Here is a 14004-nt window from a genome sequence, read left to right as displayed (position 1 = left end):
AAGGAAATGGACAATGCTTTCTGGAACACCATCATTGTGGTTGTGCTGAGTGCGAGCGGTCGCCCAGCAACTCTGCGCCCGGGGCGGCTCCTCGCCGCGGGCCCGGCGCGCACGCGCCCCGCAGACGCTGGGCCGGAGGCCAGCCCTGCTGCACGGACGGCGGGCCGCCGCGGGCGCGCACACCCGTGCACCGCCCGCCCCCGTGCACCGCCCAGCGGGGAGGTCAGGGCCACGCTGCCCGGCGGCAGGGAGGGCGGGCCGGCCTCGCCCGTGCAGAGCCCCGGAGCCCTCCCCCGCGAGGGGCCCGGCCGAGGGGGGGCGGGCTGGGCCCACGGCTCCCTCCCCGTCCTCACCCCCACGCGCCTCCCGTGCCCACGTCCGGCCGGTCTGCGGGCTCCTGGTCCTCGCCCGAGAGGACGGTGGGCGGGCGGGCGCCCCGGGGCTTCTCTGCCGGGGCAAATGCTCTGGTTATGTGAAAAGCAACACGAACGCGTCCCGCTGGCGGGCTGAGGAGGGGCGGGGCGGGGCGCCCGCGAGCCGAGCGCGGCCTCCGGGGCTTCCCGGCCGGTACCGCGAGGACAGAGCGCACGGCGGCTCGGGGGCGGCGGCGGCTCGGGGGCCCGGCGCGCGCCGTCGCTCTGTCCGCCGGGGCCGCGGCCCGCGGGCGGCCGCTACCTGACGCGCTTCTCCACCGAGTACACCGAGATGTAGTAGTCGTTGCTGCCCACGGCCAGGTGAGGCTGCAGGGGAGAGGGCGGGGCGTCAGCGGGGCTGCGGCCCGCAGGGCGACGCCCGGCCCCACCCCGCCCGCACGGACGCACGCGCGCCCGCACGCACGCACGCAGGCACCCAGCTCGGGGCGGGACCGGCTGGGACTCCGTGCCACGCCCCTCCCGGCCCACGGCCCACAGCCCACGGCCACCGACGTCAGGAGCGGATGCGGTGTGGCTGCTCCTTCGCCAGGGAGGAAGGGGGGCCCTAACCCCCCACTGCCCGCTCTTTCCTAACCCCCAGGGACTGCAGGCCCCCGGGCAGGCAGGTCCCCTGAGGCCGGGGAGCGCCCTGGACCGGAGGCGGCTCTGCTCGCCCCACCCGACCCCAGGGGGACACACACCCAGTGAGGGTGGAAGGCCAAGCAGCTGATGGCGCCCACGCGCTGGCCCATGAAGCCGTCGTAGTACTTGATGTTGTTGATGAGCTCGCCGTTGCTGTTGTAGATGGCGGTGAACTGGTTCATGGAGCCACTGCGGGGGGAGGGGAGAGGTCAGAGGTCAGGACGTCGTCTCCCCCCTTCTGGGTGGGAGGAAAGGTGGCCGTGGGCTGGGAGGTGACCCGTGTCGGATGTCGGGGACGGTGGCGCGGGGCCTGCTGCTCGCTCACTGAGAACCAGGGAGGCGCACGACAGCGGGAGCAGAGCACCCCCCCAACATAATGAACCCCTCCAGCCTGTTCTCCATCAAAAGGCACGGAGGGCGTGGGGAGAGGCGGCAGGGCCGCGGGCCGGGCCGGGGTGCCAGGCACCTACCACGCGATCAGGTTTGCCTGGGGGTGAATGTCGAGCGCCGTCAGCCCCTTCACGATCTGCAGCACGTTCACAGACTCGGGCATCCGGGGGTCAAAGAAGCGCACGTCGCCATTGACACTGAGAGAGGCCACAGAGACACCTGTGGGCCGCCACCGTGGGGGGCTCTGCCCAAGGCGGGGCGCGGAGGCCCGGCCCCAAGCCTCTAATACCCATTTCACCCCACCCCCACCCCACCCCGCGACCCCTCTGGGGCCCAGCAGGCCTCTGGACACACGGCCCCCTGGCTCCAGCTCTCTGCCCTTGGGGAGAAAGGGCTGCGGGGTGCCTGGGAGCCAGGAGAGCCGCCCAGGACATCAGACTCAGAGAACCCCACGGAGGCCGGCCGCCCCACTGCCCAGCCACCCAGGACATCAGACTCAGGGAGCCCCACGGAGGCCGGCCACGCCGCCCCCAAGCTGCCCAGGACATCAGACTCAGGGAGCCCACGGGAGGCCAGCGGTGCCCCCCACCCCCAGCCACCCAGGACATCAGACTCAGGGAGCCTCACGGGAGGCCAGCGACGCCCCCCACCCCCAGCCACCCAGGACATCAGACTCAGGGAGCCCACGGGAGGCCAGCGGCGCCCCGCCCCCCCCCGGCCGGCCAGGACAAGGGGAGCCATTGGACTCAGGGAGCCCCACAGGAGGCCTCCCCCCCCCCAGCCGCCCAGGACAGGGGTAGCCATCGGACTCAGGGAGCCCCACGGGAGGCCGCCCCCCCTCCCAGCCACCCAGGACATCAGACTTAGAGCCCCACAGGAGGCCGCCCCCCCCTCCCCCCGCCCAGCCGCACTTGCGGCCGTGGCGCTGATGGCCATCCAAGAGTTATGTTTTGTTTTTACATCACAAACAAGGGGGGCAGAAACGTCTCTTTGAAGGAATGGTGGCTTTGTGACAGTAAATCACATTCGGCCGTCCCTTTATCAGGCAAATAAATATTCGCTGCTCTCAGCACAGTATTTACCACACAGCAGAGGTGAATTTATGGGCTGACAGGGGCTCCGCCGGCAGGCCCTCCTGCTTGGCTGTGCTCCACCAGCGCCCCCCCCCCCCCCGTGGGCGTCAGGGGATGGAGGCCGCCTTACCTCACGCTCACAATGTGGCCGTCGGGGTGCTTCTGCAGGTGCGCCTTCACCACCCAGGCCGTGTGCTCGCGGTACGTCATCACGCGGCTGCGGAGGGCTGTGGTCAGGCGCCCGCCCGCCCAGGCCTCACAGGCCCTGGGGCAGCTGCGGGGGCCGGAGGGGAAAGGGGCGGCCCGCGCGGGGCCCAGCCGCACGGGGCCGTACTGTGACAAACTTGGCCAGCGTTGCGGGTGGTACTCCCCGCAACTCTCGACCCTTGACTTCCACACCCCGGCCTTGGGGCCTAGGGCACCAGCCTTTGGGGCGAGGAGGCCCCTGAGCCCGTCCTGGAAGGCCCCACCCACACCTTCACCCCGGAGCCGCGCAGTGGCTCTGGCTCTCTGGTCAGCGTTGCGTGGGAGCACGTGACCGGGGAAAGCCTGGGCGGGGCGGGGACGGCGGGCGAGCGGGCGTTACCATTCGCTGAGCGCCATCCTCCGGTCATAGACGCGGATGGAGCCATCGCCCAGGCCGGCCACGATGAGCGAGCGGTGGGAGTCACAGGACAGACTCGTCACGCAGCTGTCGGCGCCCGTGGGGATGTCCTGGGCCCAAACAGAGAGGGGTGAGGGGCGGGCGCGGCCCCGGCGGCTTCCCCTCCCCACCTCCGCCGCCTGAGCAGCGCGGCCCCCCGGGGCTCGGGGCAGCCAGTGCCCGGGACGCCCGGCTCCCAGTGCCAATTAAGCTTTCCAAGCACATCGCCCGCTTTCCTGGAAGGACAGACAGACAGACAGACAGACAGAGCACGGATAGGCAAGGAGGAGCCCCGTTGGCTCTCCCTCAAAGCCTTCGTCAGTCAGGGCCGAGCGAGGACCAGCCCCGTCTCCCCTCGCGGCCAGAGGCGCGGCCAAGGCAGGAGTGACGGACGCCTGGCGGGAGAGAGCAGGGATGCAGGAGGGCGCACCGGAGAGGAGATCCACACGCGGGGGAAGCGAGCCATGGTCCCTGCGGAGCCGAGGCCGGGCCCCCGCCAGCGCCAGGTGTACCCCGCACACCTCGGTGCCCGCCGCAGCCCCGGGGCCCGGGACAGGCCCGCGGGGAGCGCCAGCCGCGGGGAAGGGAGCCCTGAGCAGCACTTGTGCTGGCCCCAAGAGCAGGAAACCAAGAGGCTGATTTCTGTGAGTATGGGGCTCCCCCAAAGAGTGAAGGAAGCTGTGTTGCACCGTCACGGCCAGGGGGAGGGGAGGGGGCTGAGCACTCTGACCCCAGGAAACCATGGCCTCTACCAGCTGTGGGGGGCCGAGCTTGCACCCCGCCACCTCAAATCAGGGTGCTACCTTCGTGCCCTGGTGCCCTGCAGCCTGGGTCTGCGCTGTCAGGTAGAATGGGATAAAGCTGCTCCCCCTACCCCGCGCCTCCTCAGGCATGGAGGAGGTCAGTCCTGGGGCCCGGCCCGAGGCGGCGGCCTTGCCTCTGCTCCAATGGAGGTGGGAAGGAGGGGGGGCGGGCAGGGCGGCCTGCACTGTCCTCTGTCGCCCTCTCCGGGAAACCAGTGCGCCTGGGCTGGGAAGGCGGCTTAGCGGTAGAGCGCTCGCCTAGCACGCACGAAGCCCCGGGTTCCATTCCTCGGCACCACAGACACAGAAAAGGCCGGAAGTGGCACGGTGGCTCAAGAGGTAGAGCAAAAAGGAAGCTCGGGGACAGTACCCAGGTTCTGGGTTCAAGCCCCAAGGACTGGCAAAAAACCGAGAAAACAAAAAAACCAAACAGTGTCTCTCTCTGTCTCCTAAGACTGAAAGTAACAGATGATTCCAGGGATACAGCTCGTGGTAGGGCTAGCATGCATGAGGCTCTGGGTTCAATTCCTAGCACCCCCCTCCCCCCAAAACGATGCACAGTCAAGTAATTAAGCATTCCAATTCCAAATATTTCACCCCACTGATTTCTGATATTCCCTAATTTGCACAGATAAAACATTATTTGAAAATAATTAGGATTAGCAGAGGCTTAATTATGCCGCAGTGCAGGGTCAAGGCACGGTGATGAATGCACAGGAGGTAATTAGCTTGCGGGGGTGGGGTGGGGGTGGGGGTGGGGGGGCCGGGCCCCGCCCTCCCCTCCCTGGGCGCGGTCCATGTCTGGGAGGCGCTGGGTGTTTCCGGAAGGCTGCGTGGGGCCCGCCGCACCTACCTGCACCTTGGTCTCGCGGTCCGTGTCCCAGATGCGCACGATGCGCACGTCCCCCGAGCTCATGAGCAGGCCCGTCTCCTGCTCCCAGTCCACCACCATCCCCGCCCCTGTGGAGCAAGCACGGGCCCGTCGGCGGGGGCTCGGGGGCTGTGTTCTGGCCCATTGCACAGCCACGAGGGGCACCTCGAACCCCTGGCCCCAGCAGATGGGCCCACATCCTCCATGAGCTTCTGGGGCTGAGAGCACCCCTTCCCTCTGGTTCTTCGCCGTTCTCACATTCTGGAACGTTCTACAGGTATTCCCAGGTCAGTGGGTGAGCGCGGCCAGGGCAGGAGGGGCCCTGCCCCACCAGTGATCCTCACGTGGGCACCCACCCACACCCCTCACCCTCCACGAGCCCAGCTCTGCCTCCGGCCTGGCCCTGCCCCCAGGGGGAAGCCGAGCCCTGGCAGCCGTGGTCAGGGCTGTGTGGATGTCCTGGGAGGCCAGGCTGCAGGGCCCGCACGGGCCACCTCGGCGGGGGTCTCTACCGGAGGCGCAGGGTCCAGGGTCAGCGGGCCAGGGCTTTGTGCTGAATGTGGGAGACCATGGTCAGAAGAGGAGCGCCAGGCTGGAGCACACCCACCCAGGGGGACCCAGCACGGGCGAGGCTACGCGGGGCAACTCCTCCCTGTCCCTGAGCAGATGGCTGAGCCCGGGGCTGGTGGCTCACGCCTGTCTCCTGGCTACTCTGGAGGCTGGGCTCGGAGGATCACAGTTCAGAGCCGGCCTGGGCAGGAAAGCCCGGGAGACTCTTATCTCTAACTAACCGCCAGGAAACCGGAAGTGGCTCAAGTGGTAGAGGGCCAGCGTGGCGCTGAGGAGCTTAGAGCCAGCGCCCGGGCCCAGGGCCCGAGCCCCACGACCCCCCCCAAACCCCCCCCCCCAAACCACGGCTGCCTGAAAACCTGTATATATCATGAAGTGTCCCCTCTGGAACTCCCATCTCCCAGAAGTTCTCTGGGGCAGAAGGGCGATGGGCCAGGGCAGAGCCACAGGGAAGGGGCTGGGAGGGGGCAGAGCCATGGCGGCTGCAGCGACAGAGCCAGGGGCCATGCTGAGGGGCAGGCACTGAGGGGCCCGGGGGCCGGGAGTGCTGCCGTGGGGCCTGTTCTTCCTGCCGGCAGTGCCCCTCCCGCTCTGCATGGTACCCCCCTCCTCCGCTCTGCCTGGACGGTGCCCCCTCCCAGCTCTGCCTGGACTGTACCCCCTCCCCCCCCAGCTCTGCCTGGACGGTGCCCCCCCCCCATGCTGGGTGACAGTGGAGGTGGCACGCGCAGCCGTGTCCGGAGCTGTGGCCCCCCGCCACAGGTCCCAGGAGGCAGGGCAGGCGTGAGGCGGGGCGCCTCTGCTCCAGGGCAGATCTCCACACGTGTCTCCAGGCGAGCGCTCCATCGCTCGTGAAGACACGCCGCCGGCTCCTCAGGCCCCGCCCGGGCAGCGCTTTTCCAAGCCCCACTGGCTTCAGGCCCGGCACAAAGGCTGGGGACAGGTCCACCTTGTCACTGGCCACGCTCAGGGCCGCCCCGGAGACTCGCCAAGCTCACGGCGTCCTGGGGCGCGCGTGCTCCTGCGGCTGCTGGGCGGTGGCTTTGGGGACACTGAAGGGACGGATGGCCTGCGGGAGCTCCAGCCCTGCTTCCGGGGGGCCCACGTACCTCTGGTGGTGGGCAGCATGTCGGAGAGGCCCTGCCACGCGGTCACCATTTCCGGGTTCTTTTCCAAATCAGCAAAGTTCTTCCAGACCCTGATGGCGCCGTCATCTGGGGGGGTGGGGGAGCGGGACACATGTGACCCTGCGCTCTGAGCCGCCCGCCTGGAGACTGGGCCTGACCCCCGCCTGGGGTACAGACTGCAGGATGGGGCTGGGCCTGACCCCCGCCTGGGGTACAGACTGCAGGATGGGGCTGGGCCTGACCCCCGCCTGGGGTACAGACTGCAGGATGGGGCTGGGCCTGACCCCCGCCCGGGGTACAGACTGCAGGATGGGGCTGGGCCTGACCCCCGCCTGGGGTACAGACTGCAGGATGGGGCTGGGCCTGACCCCCACCTGCGGTACAGACTGCAGGATGGGGCTGGGCCTGACCCCCACCTGCGGTACAGACTGCAGGACGGGGCTGGGCCTGACCCCCGCCTGGGGTACAGACTGCAGGATGGGGCTGGGCCTGACCCCCGCCTGGGGTACAGACTGCAGGATGGGGCTGGGCCTGACCCCCACCTGCGGTACAGACTGCAGGATGGGGCTGGGCCTGACCCCCACCTGGGGTACAGACTGCAGGACGGGGCTGGGCCTGACCCCCGCCTGCGGTACAGACTGCAGGACGGGGCTGGGCCTGACCCCCGCCTGCGGTACAGACTGCAGGACGCAGCCCCCATGTTCTGGATGCCATTCCCCCTGCTTTGCTGGAAGATTCCCATCTGGGCACCCGGGAGGCTGCCGCGGAGGGAGGCGTGGGCCGAGGGGCCCGGGCCCTGCCCGCCTTCCCTCCCGGCGCTGCAGCCGAGCAGGCTGAGGCCCTGCGCTCCCCGCCCCTGCTTTGCGGATGGGGCGGCACGGGGGCGCCTTGCTCTCCGCCCTCTCCCCGCGGCGGCACGCACAGCACCGTGATGGCTCCTGCGGCTTCTCCTGCGTGGCCCGCCCTGCGTGGCCAGCCCTTCCGTGACGGCCCTGGTGCTCGGGGCCACAGGGAGCTGCCCGTTCCTCGCAGTCCCTGGAGCCGCGTGGCATCTCAGCCCCGCCGCCCCGAGAGAGGGCGGCCCCTGCACACAGCTCCCCCCCACCACGTGGCCCGCTCAGGAGCGGCTGCTAGGGCCGTCCTCACGGGCACACGGGGCGCAGGGAGCCACACACATCGAGAAAGGGGAGTCAGGACCGCGCCGTCCGTAACGGCAGCCTCAGCCGCTCAGGGGCCGAGCTGGGACAAGAAGGAGCTTGTCTGGGGCCGGGGGCCGGGGCAGGAGGCGGGGGGCCCAGGACACCCCCTGGCCTCACTGGCTCTGCCTTTTTACCCCACAGGACCGAAAGCCAGCGGCAGAACCATGTTGTAAGAGAACTGAGGGTCAACGTGACCGCTTTAGGACACGATTGTGCACAAGTGAGTGTAGAGGAGGACGCTTCACACCCCAACCAGAAAACCAAGAAAAAGACAACAACAGGGGCTGGGGATATGGCCTAGTGGCAAGAGTGCCTGCTTCGGATACACGAGGCCCTAGGTTCGATTCCCCAGCACCACATATACAGAAAACGGCCAGAAGCGGCGCTGTGGCTCAAGTGGCAGAGTGCTAGCCTTGAGCGGGAAGAAGCCAGGGACAGTGCTCAGGCCCTGAGTCCAAGGCCCAGGACTGGCCAAAAAAAAAAAAAAAAAAGAAAGAAAAAGACAACAACAACAACTATGGGGCGAAATAACCCTCCCAGCTGTCCTTCGGGACAGGGAACCCGGACTTCAAGAGCAGAGGGACAGGCGCCTGAGGCCCAGCGCCGTGCGCAGGGAGCACAAAGGCGATGGCACAGGCCCCTGGGCCAGCAGCCCCCCGCCCCGTGTCACCCTGGGCCAGCAGCCCCCCCCGAGTCACCCTGGGCCAGCAGCCCCCCCGTGCCACCCCGGGCCAGCAGCCCGCAGTGCCACCCTGGGCCAGCAGCCCCCCCCCCCGAGTCACCCTGGGCCAGCAGCCCCCCCGTGCCACCCTGGGCCAGCAGCCCCCCCGTGCCACCCTGGGCCAGCAGCCCCGTGCCACCCTGGGCCAGCAGCCCCCCCGTGCCACCCTGGGCCAGCAGCCCCCCCCCCGTGTCACCCTGGGTCACTGGCCCTCATTCTTGGGCAAGGCCAATGACCCAGGGTCCCCCATGAAAGGAGGACAGAGGCCGACAGGGCACTGACTGGGTATGGAAAGGCTGGGAAGCGGAGGTGAGAAGACTCAGCTACCCACGTGCGCCCCCTCTGTGTGAGAGCTTCTCCCTCACGCACCGCCCCCTTGTGAGTGACAGCTGTGTTGTGAGAAGTGTCCACTGCAACCAGGCGGGCGGAGCCCCAGAACCTCAGACCCTCACATCTGCCCCCCCACTGCCCGCGCCACACACCCAGAACCTCAGGGCTGCCCCCCACCGCCCACACCACACCCCCAGAACCTCAGGGCTGCCCCCCACCGCCCGCACCACACCCCCAGAACCTCAGGGCTGCCCCCCACCGCCCACACCACACCCCCAGAACCTCAGACCCTCACACCTGTCCCCCCACTGCCTGCGCCACACCCCAGAACCTCAGGGCTGCCCCCCACCGCCCACACCACACCCCCAGAACCTCAGACCCTCACATCTGCCCCCCCCACTGCCTGCGCCACACCCCCAGAACCTCAGGGCTGCCCCCCACCGCCCACACCACACCCCCAGAACCTCAGACCCTCACACCTGTCCCCCCACTGCCCACTGTTCTCACTACACCCAGCAGCCCAGCCTGCCCACCTGTGGCCGTCAGCAGGAGGGAGCAGTCCTGGCCGTTCAGGTACTCCATGGCGGTGACCCTGGTGTAGCGGGGGTTTCCGTTGTGGAAATAGTCCAGCTTCTCCCCTTTCTCCCAGTCCCAAAAGCTGGAGGCAAGAAGACAGCTCATGAGGGGAACGCAGTGGCTGAGACGGGAGGGCAGTGGTGAGCGGCCAGCCCGGGCGGAGTCGGGGAGGCGCCGAGCCCTAGCTACACGTCCAAAAGCTGGAGATGGAGCAGTGGCTCAAGCACAAGAGCTCAGGGACAGCGCCCAGGCCGTGGGCTCGAGCCCTAGCGCGGCGCACACGCGTGGCCCGGCAGGCCCTCCGGGAGGACGGGTGTTCACGCGCTCCCGTTCACAGCGGCGGTGCGTACGAGGGCGGAGGGCGGGGCGGCACCGGCGCCCCGCGAGGGAGGCGGGCCTCGTGGCACGTCACACGCGGCCCCCGGCAGGTGCGTGGACACACCAGAGGCGCAGGGCAGGACTTGGTGCTGGTGAAACGCCTCAGGATGGGGAGGAAGCGGCTGGGGGGGGGGAGGCACCCCGGCCCGGGGAAGGAGGGGCCGCAGCCACGCCTACCAGATGCTGTCCTTGTCAGCCACAGCAATACACGGCGTGAAGGGGTGAAACTTGACCACGGAGGGCACGCCAGGGTTCCTGTTCAGAAAGATCTGGTCGTCCAGTCTGGTAATGCCTGCAGGAGAAGCAGAGGCGACGGCTGCGGGCCGGCTGTGGGGACACGAGGAGGCGCGCGCACGCAGCTGCTCGGGGACCGGGAGGAGCACGGGGGGCGCAGGAAGGGGCTGACGCCAACGCCGAGGAACGAGGGCGACGCTGCGGCCCCACATGTCCTGGGGAGCGCTCCCGGCGCAGTGTCGGCCTCTGCTCGCCCACAGACCTTCACCATGACGGAGTGGGGGGGGGGCGAGGGCTCCGGACGCGGCCACCACGGCCCACAGCCCACTCCCAGGGGCTTCCGGCCTGAACGGGCTGGCCAGGAGTCACATGATCCAAGGACGGAGCCACCGCACGCATGGGGGTGTGCCATCTGTCTTGTGTCCAGGCGGGGGGAGGGGGGGCGCCCATCCGGCTAGAGGTGTGGGCTTGCTCTCCCCTCCTGCCAACACCAGAGCGCCCAGGGGTGGTTCCCAAGGCCCGAGGGACCTCCTGGAGAAGTGGGGTCGCGCCGGTCCTCAGGCCCCATGCCGCCCCTCCCTGCCCCCTGCACAACCTTACAGCCGCTTCCCCTCTGCCGGCCTCCCTCCCTCCTCCCTCCCTCCCGCCCTCCTCGAGGAGCCCCGGGGCGCCTCACCCCTCTGGATGGTCTGCTGGGCCTGCTTCCGCACGCGGGTGTTCCGCAGGAACCGCCACTCCCGCTCCTTGCGGATCTGACTCTCCAGGTCGTGCTCTTCGGGGATCTTCAACAACGGGAAACAGCGGGTGACTCTCCGCTCAGAGGCCGGAGGCAGGCGTGGCGGGCGCTGAGGAGCCCCTCCCCGGGCCCAGAGCAGGACCGAGACCGTTCCCGAGCGGCCGTGGGCGAGGCCGACAGCGCGGGAGGTGGTTCCCAGGCCCCACCCCGCCCGCCAGCTCCGTTATGGAAGACACAGCACTTGGTTTCTCCTCAGGTCTGAGACTGGAACTCGGACTCAGTACCTGGTGCTTTTGCTCTCTGGTTAGCGCTCTATCGAGGGAGCCCTGCCTCTAGCCCCAGCGTATTGCCTTCCTTACATCTAGCGGGTAATTTGGGTTGACGCCTGAAATATGGAGGAAATTAAATAAAAGCCTACTTCCTCATCATTGTTGGTGCAGACAGAGGGGCCTCCGTGACCCGCCTCGGCTAGGTAAGGGCGACAGCGCAAAGGCCAAAGCTGCTTCCTCTGGCAGAACAGGTATAAAGGGCAGAGAGTGCGGGGCTGGGGATATGGCCTAGTGGTACAGTGCTCGTCTCGTATACATGGAGCCCTGGGTTCGATTCCCCAGCATCACATATATAGAAAAGCGGCCAGAAGTGGCACTGTGGCTCAAGTGGCAGAGTGCTAGCCTTGAGCAAAAGGAAGCCAGGGACAGTGCTCAGGCCCCGAGTCCAAGCCCCAGGACTGGAAAAAAAATAAAAAAGGACAGAGAGTGCCGGCAGGGATGGCCGGACGCGGGCTTCAGTGTGAGCGTGGCTGAGTGGCGAGGGACGCCTGGGGCGCACCCACGGGGGGGGGTCCTCGCCCACGGGGGGGGGGGGGGGGGGTCCCTGGCCTTCCCGGCAGGGAACCGCATGCCTACTTCACATGGCTGTGCTGGCTTCCTACCATTTTATTCCCATGCTTCTTTATCTTCTTATTGTAAAGACACGTGACAAAAAAACCCAACAAGAGCTCAAAGAGGACCCGAGCGCCACGCCACGGGACGTGAACGCCTCCTCTGATGCTCACTGGCTGAGACACAGCCCCACGACGGGAACCGGGGCAGACGTGGGCTCATGTCACTGTTCCGCTCTGTGACAAAGCTGATTAGAATAGAAATGACAAACGGCCCGTGACGTAGAGCAGTAAGAAGGAAAGCTCGAGTGGCAACCCAAGGCCTGTCTGTGCAGGAGGGAATACTGCGCTGTAAGCAGCACCCGGGCTCTGAGGGAGGGAGTCAGAGCAAGAGGCGGGGCGGGGTGGAGGGCGAGGCTCCGGGTGCTGGCTCCACATGGGGGGGGGGGCTGGGGAAGCGGCAGCCACAGCCAGGCCCAGTGCACAGGAGGAGGGAAGGAGGCGCGGGCACAGGGGGCCCGGCGCCTGCACTGGGGCTGGAGCCCTGAGGGCCAGGACACTGCCTGTGGGTGCTCCCCCCACCCCCCCAGTCCTGCCCTAGCTCGAGAGTCAAGCCTTCCCCTCCAGACCCTGCCGCACGCCCGGCAGCCGGCACTGGAGCCCAGAGGGTGCACCCCATCCCGGGACCCCGCAGGGACCACGGGAGACTGGCCAGTGACGGCCTCCCCTTCCTTAACCACCCCATCTTCTCTCTCTTCTTCTTGCCACGCCTCTCTTGGTTGAATAAAAGCTGTGCTGGTCAGCAGGTGACCGGGCCCGGCTTCCGCCCTCCCCGCCCTGTGCGTGGAGCCCGGAGGGCTGTGGGCGGCATCGTGGTGTTATCCGCCCGGGATCATGACACACTGGATTTCTGCACCTCTCGGCTTCTCTCAGACAGAAACCAATTACAGCTCCGAAGCCTCCCACAGAGGCAGCCGGCCTGAAACCAGTGAAGCGCTGCTCCCTTCCGGTGGCAAAGGGATGGTTGGGGCTGGGGAGCAAAGGAAGATGGGAACCCCAGAAGGCTTGTGGGGCAGCCACTGGGGGTGCTTTGTAGGACAGGGGGTGTTGGAGACTCTGCCAGTACTGGAGTTGGGTCTTGACCATCTGTGGAACTTAAAACACGCTCGGGGTGCACGGGATGAAAACCCAACAGGAAGGGGAGCATCGAGGATGAAAAGGGACTGGGCGAGGCGCCCATGGAAGGCCTGCCAGCCGGCGTGCTCAGTGCCCGGGCACCCAGGGAGGCGGTGTGAATGCGTGTGCTGCTCCCACACCACGCCCCAAGGCCTCGGGCCAGGGGCGGCTGGGCCCTGGGGTGCCTCCCGGCACCTCTGAGGACGCACTGGAGCCACGGGATGGTCGGGCCGGTGACCACGGAGGGGCGGTTAGCAAGAGCCGCTCAGGAGGTGATTGATATGCAAACAAGAGCCCCTCAATGTTTGATAGAGGCCAGGAGTTTGGCCTAGTGGTAGAGCACTTGCCTGGCGGGCATAAAGCCCTGGGTTCGATTCCTCAGCACCATATATATAGGAAATGGCCAGAGGTGGCGCTGTGACTCAAGTGGTAGAGTGCTAGCCTTGAGCAAAGAGAAGCCAAAGACAGTGCTCAGGCCCTGAGTCCAAGACCCAGGACTGGCAAAAAAAAAAGAAAAAAGAAAAGGGCCTTCTCCCCTCTGCGTGGGGGGGGCGGGGGGAGGGGAGGTACCTAAGGCCCTCGGAAGGCAGCGGCTCTGGGGAGGCCAACGGCTCCGAGATTTGGTGTCCACGAATGTTTTCTTGGTTTGGTGGTCCCGAGGTTTGAGCTCGGGGTCTTGCGCTTGCTAAGCAAGTGCCGTGCTCCCGCCCTTCTTGCCTGGACCCACCCGACGGCTACCCTGCTACCTCCGCTTGCAGAGCAGCTGTGCCCAGCCCTGGCTTCCTAACACGCCCCTCCCCCAACGTCAAGGTGGTTTCCGATGGCACAGAAACGCGCTATCCTAACTGCTCCGCGTCTGGGGCCTCTCCCGTGAGCACCTGCCGCCCCGGCCTGCCATTCACCGCTACGGTCGTCTTGCAAGTGTGTGTGTTATCATATCCTGTCATGAGTATTTCTGCAGGCCATGAGTTTTTCTTTCCGTTTGAGACAAGGTCTCACTATCTAGCTCAAGATGGCCTTGAACGTGTGATGCTCCAGCCTCCACCTCCTGAGGACTGGGATTTCAGGCAGGCACCACTGTTCTGAAGAATTGCTGAGTAGCTCCAACATGGCCCACGTCACCGCTGTTCAAGTGCTTGGGATCGGACAGACCCCGGGGGACCCCAATCCCCACTGCTGACGACAATGCGGCGTCTCAGAGGCAGCGCCGGGCTGCAACCCGGCCGGCCGCCGACTCAGACC

The 14004-nt window shown here is 67.3% G+C and overlaps 1 protein-coding gene across 2 annotated transcripts in view; it reads right to left on the bottom strand.

The window, feature by feature from the left end:
• Positions 1-596: 596 nt before the first annotated feature.
• Positions 597-14004, bottom strand: part of Rptor (regulatory associated protein of MTOR complex 1) — a 270069-nt gene continuing 256661 nt past the window's right edge. Inside the window, exons 24-33 of one of the 2 annotated variants that reach the window (XM_048366648.1) lie at positions 10647-10752; positions 9914-10028; positions 9316-9440; positions 6515-6619; positions 4818-4924; positions 3105-3232; positions 2649-2735; positions 1526-1642; positions 1115-1244; positions 597-740 (exon numbers count right to left, since the gene is read on the bottom strand). In XM_048366648.1, the coding sequence (XP_048222605.1) occupies positions 672-740; positions 1115-1244; positions 1526-1642; positions 2649-2735; positions 3105-3232; positions 4818-4924; positions 6515-6619; positions 9316-9440; positions 9914-10028; positions 10647-10752 (1089 nt within the window). In that variant the 3' untranslated portion in view covers positions 597-671. The remainder of the gene's footprint in view (positions 741-1114; positions 1245-1525; positions 1643-2648; positions 2736-3104; positions 3233-4817; positions 4925-6514; positions 6620-9315; positions 9441-9913; positions 10029-10646; positions 10753-14004) is intronic. The other variant, XM_048366647.1, reaches the window with a different exon arrangement.

The sequence above is a fragment of the Perognathus longimembris genome, chromosome 17, assembly GCF_023159225.1.
Source record: "Perognathus longimembris pacificus isolate PPM17 chromosome 17, ASM2315922v1, whole genome shotgun sequence".
Taxonomy (NCBI): domain Eukaryota; kingdom Metazoa; phylum Chordata; class Mammalia; order Rodentia; family Heteromyidae; genus Perognathus; species Perognathus longimembris.
Note: the sequence above shows the minus strand (reverse complement) of the source record. Positions and strands in the feature narration are given on the sequence as shown.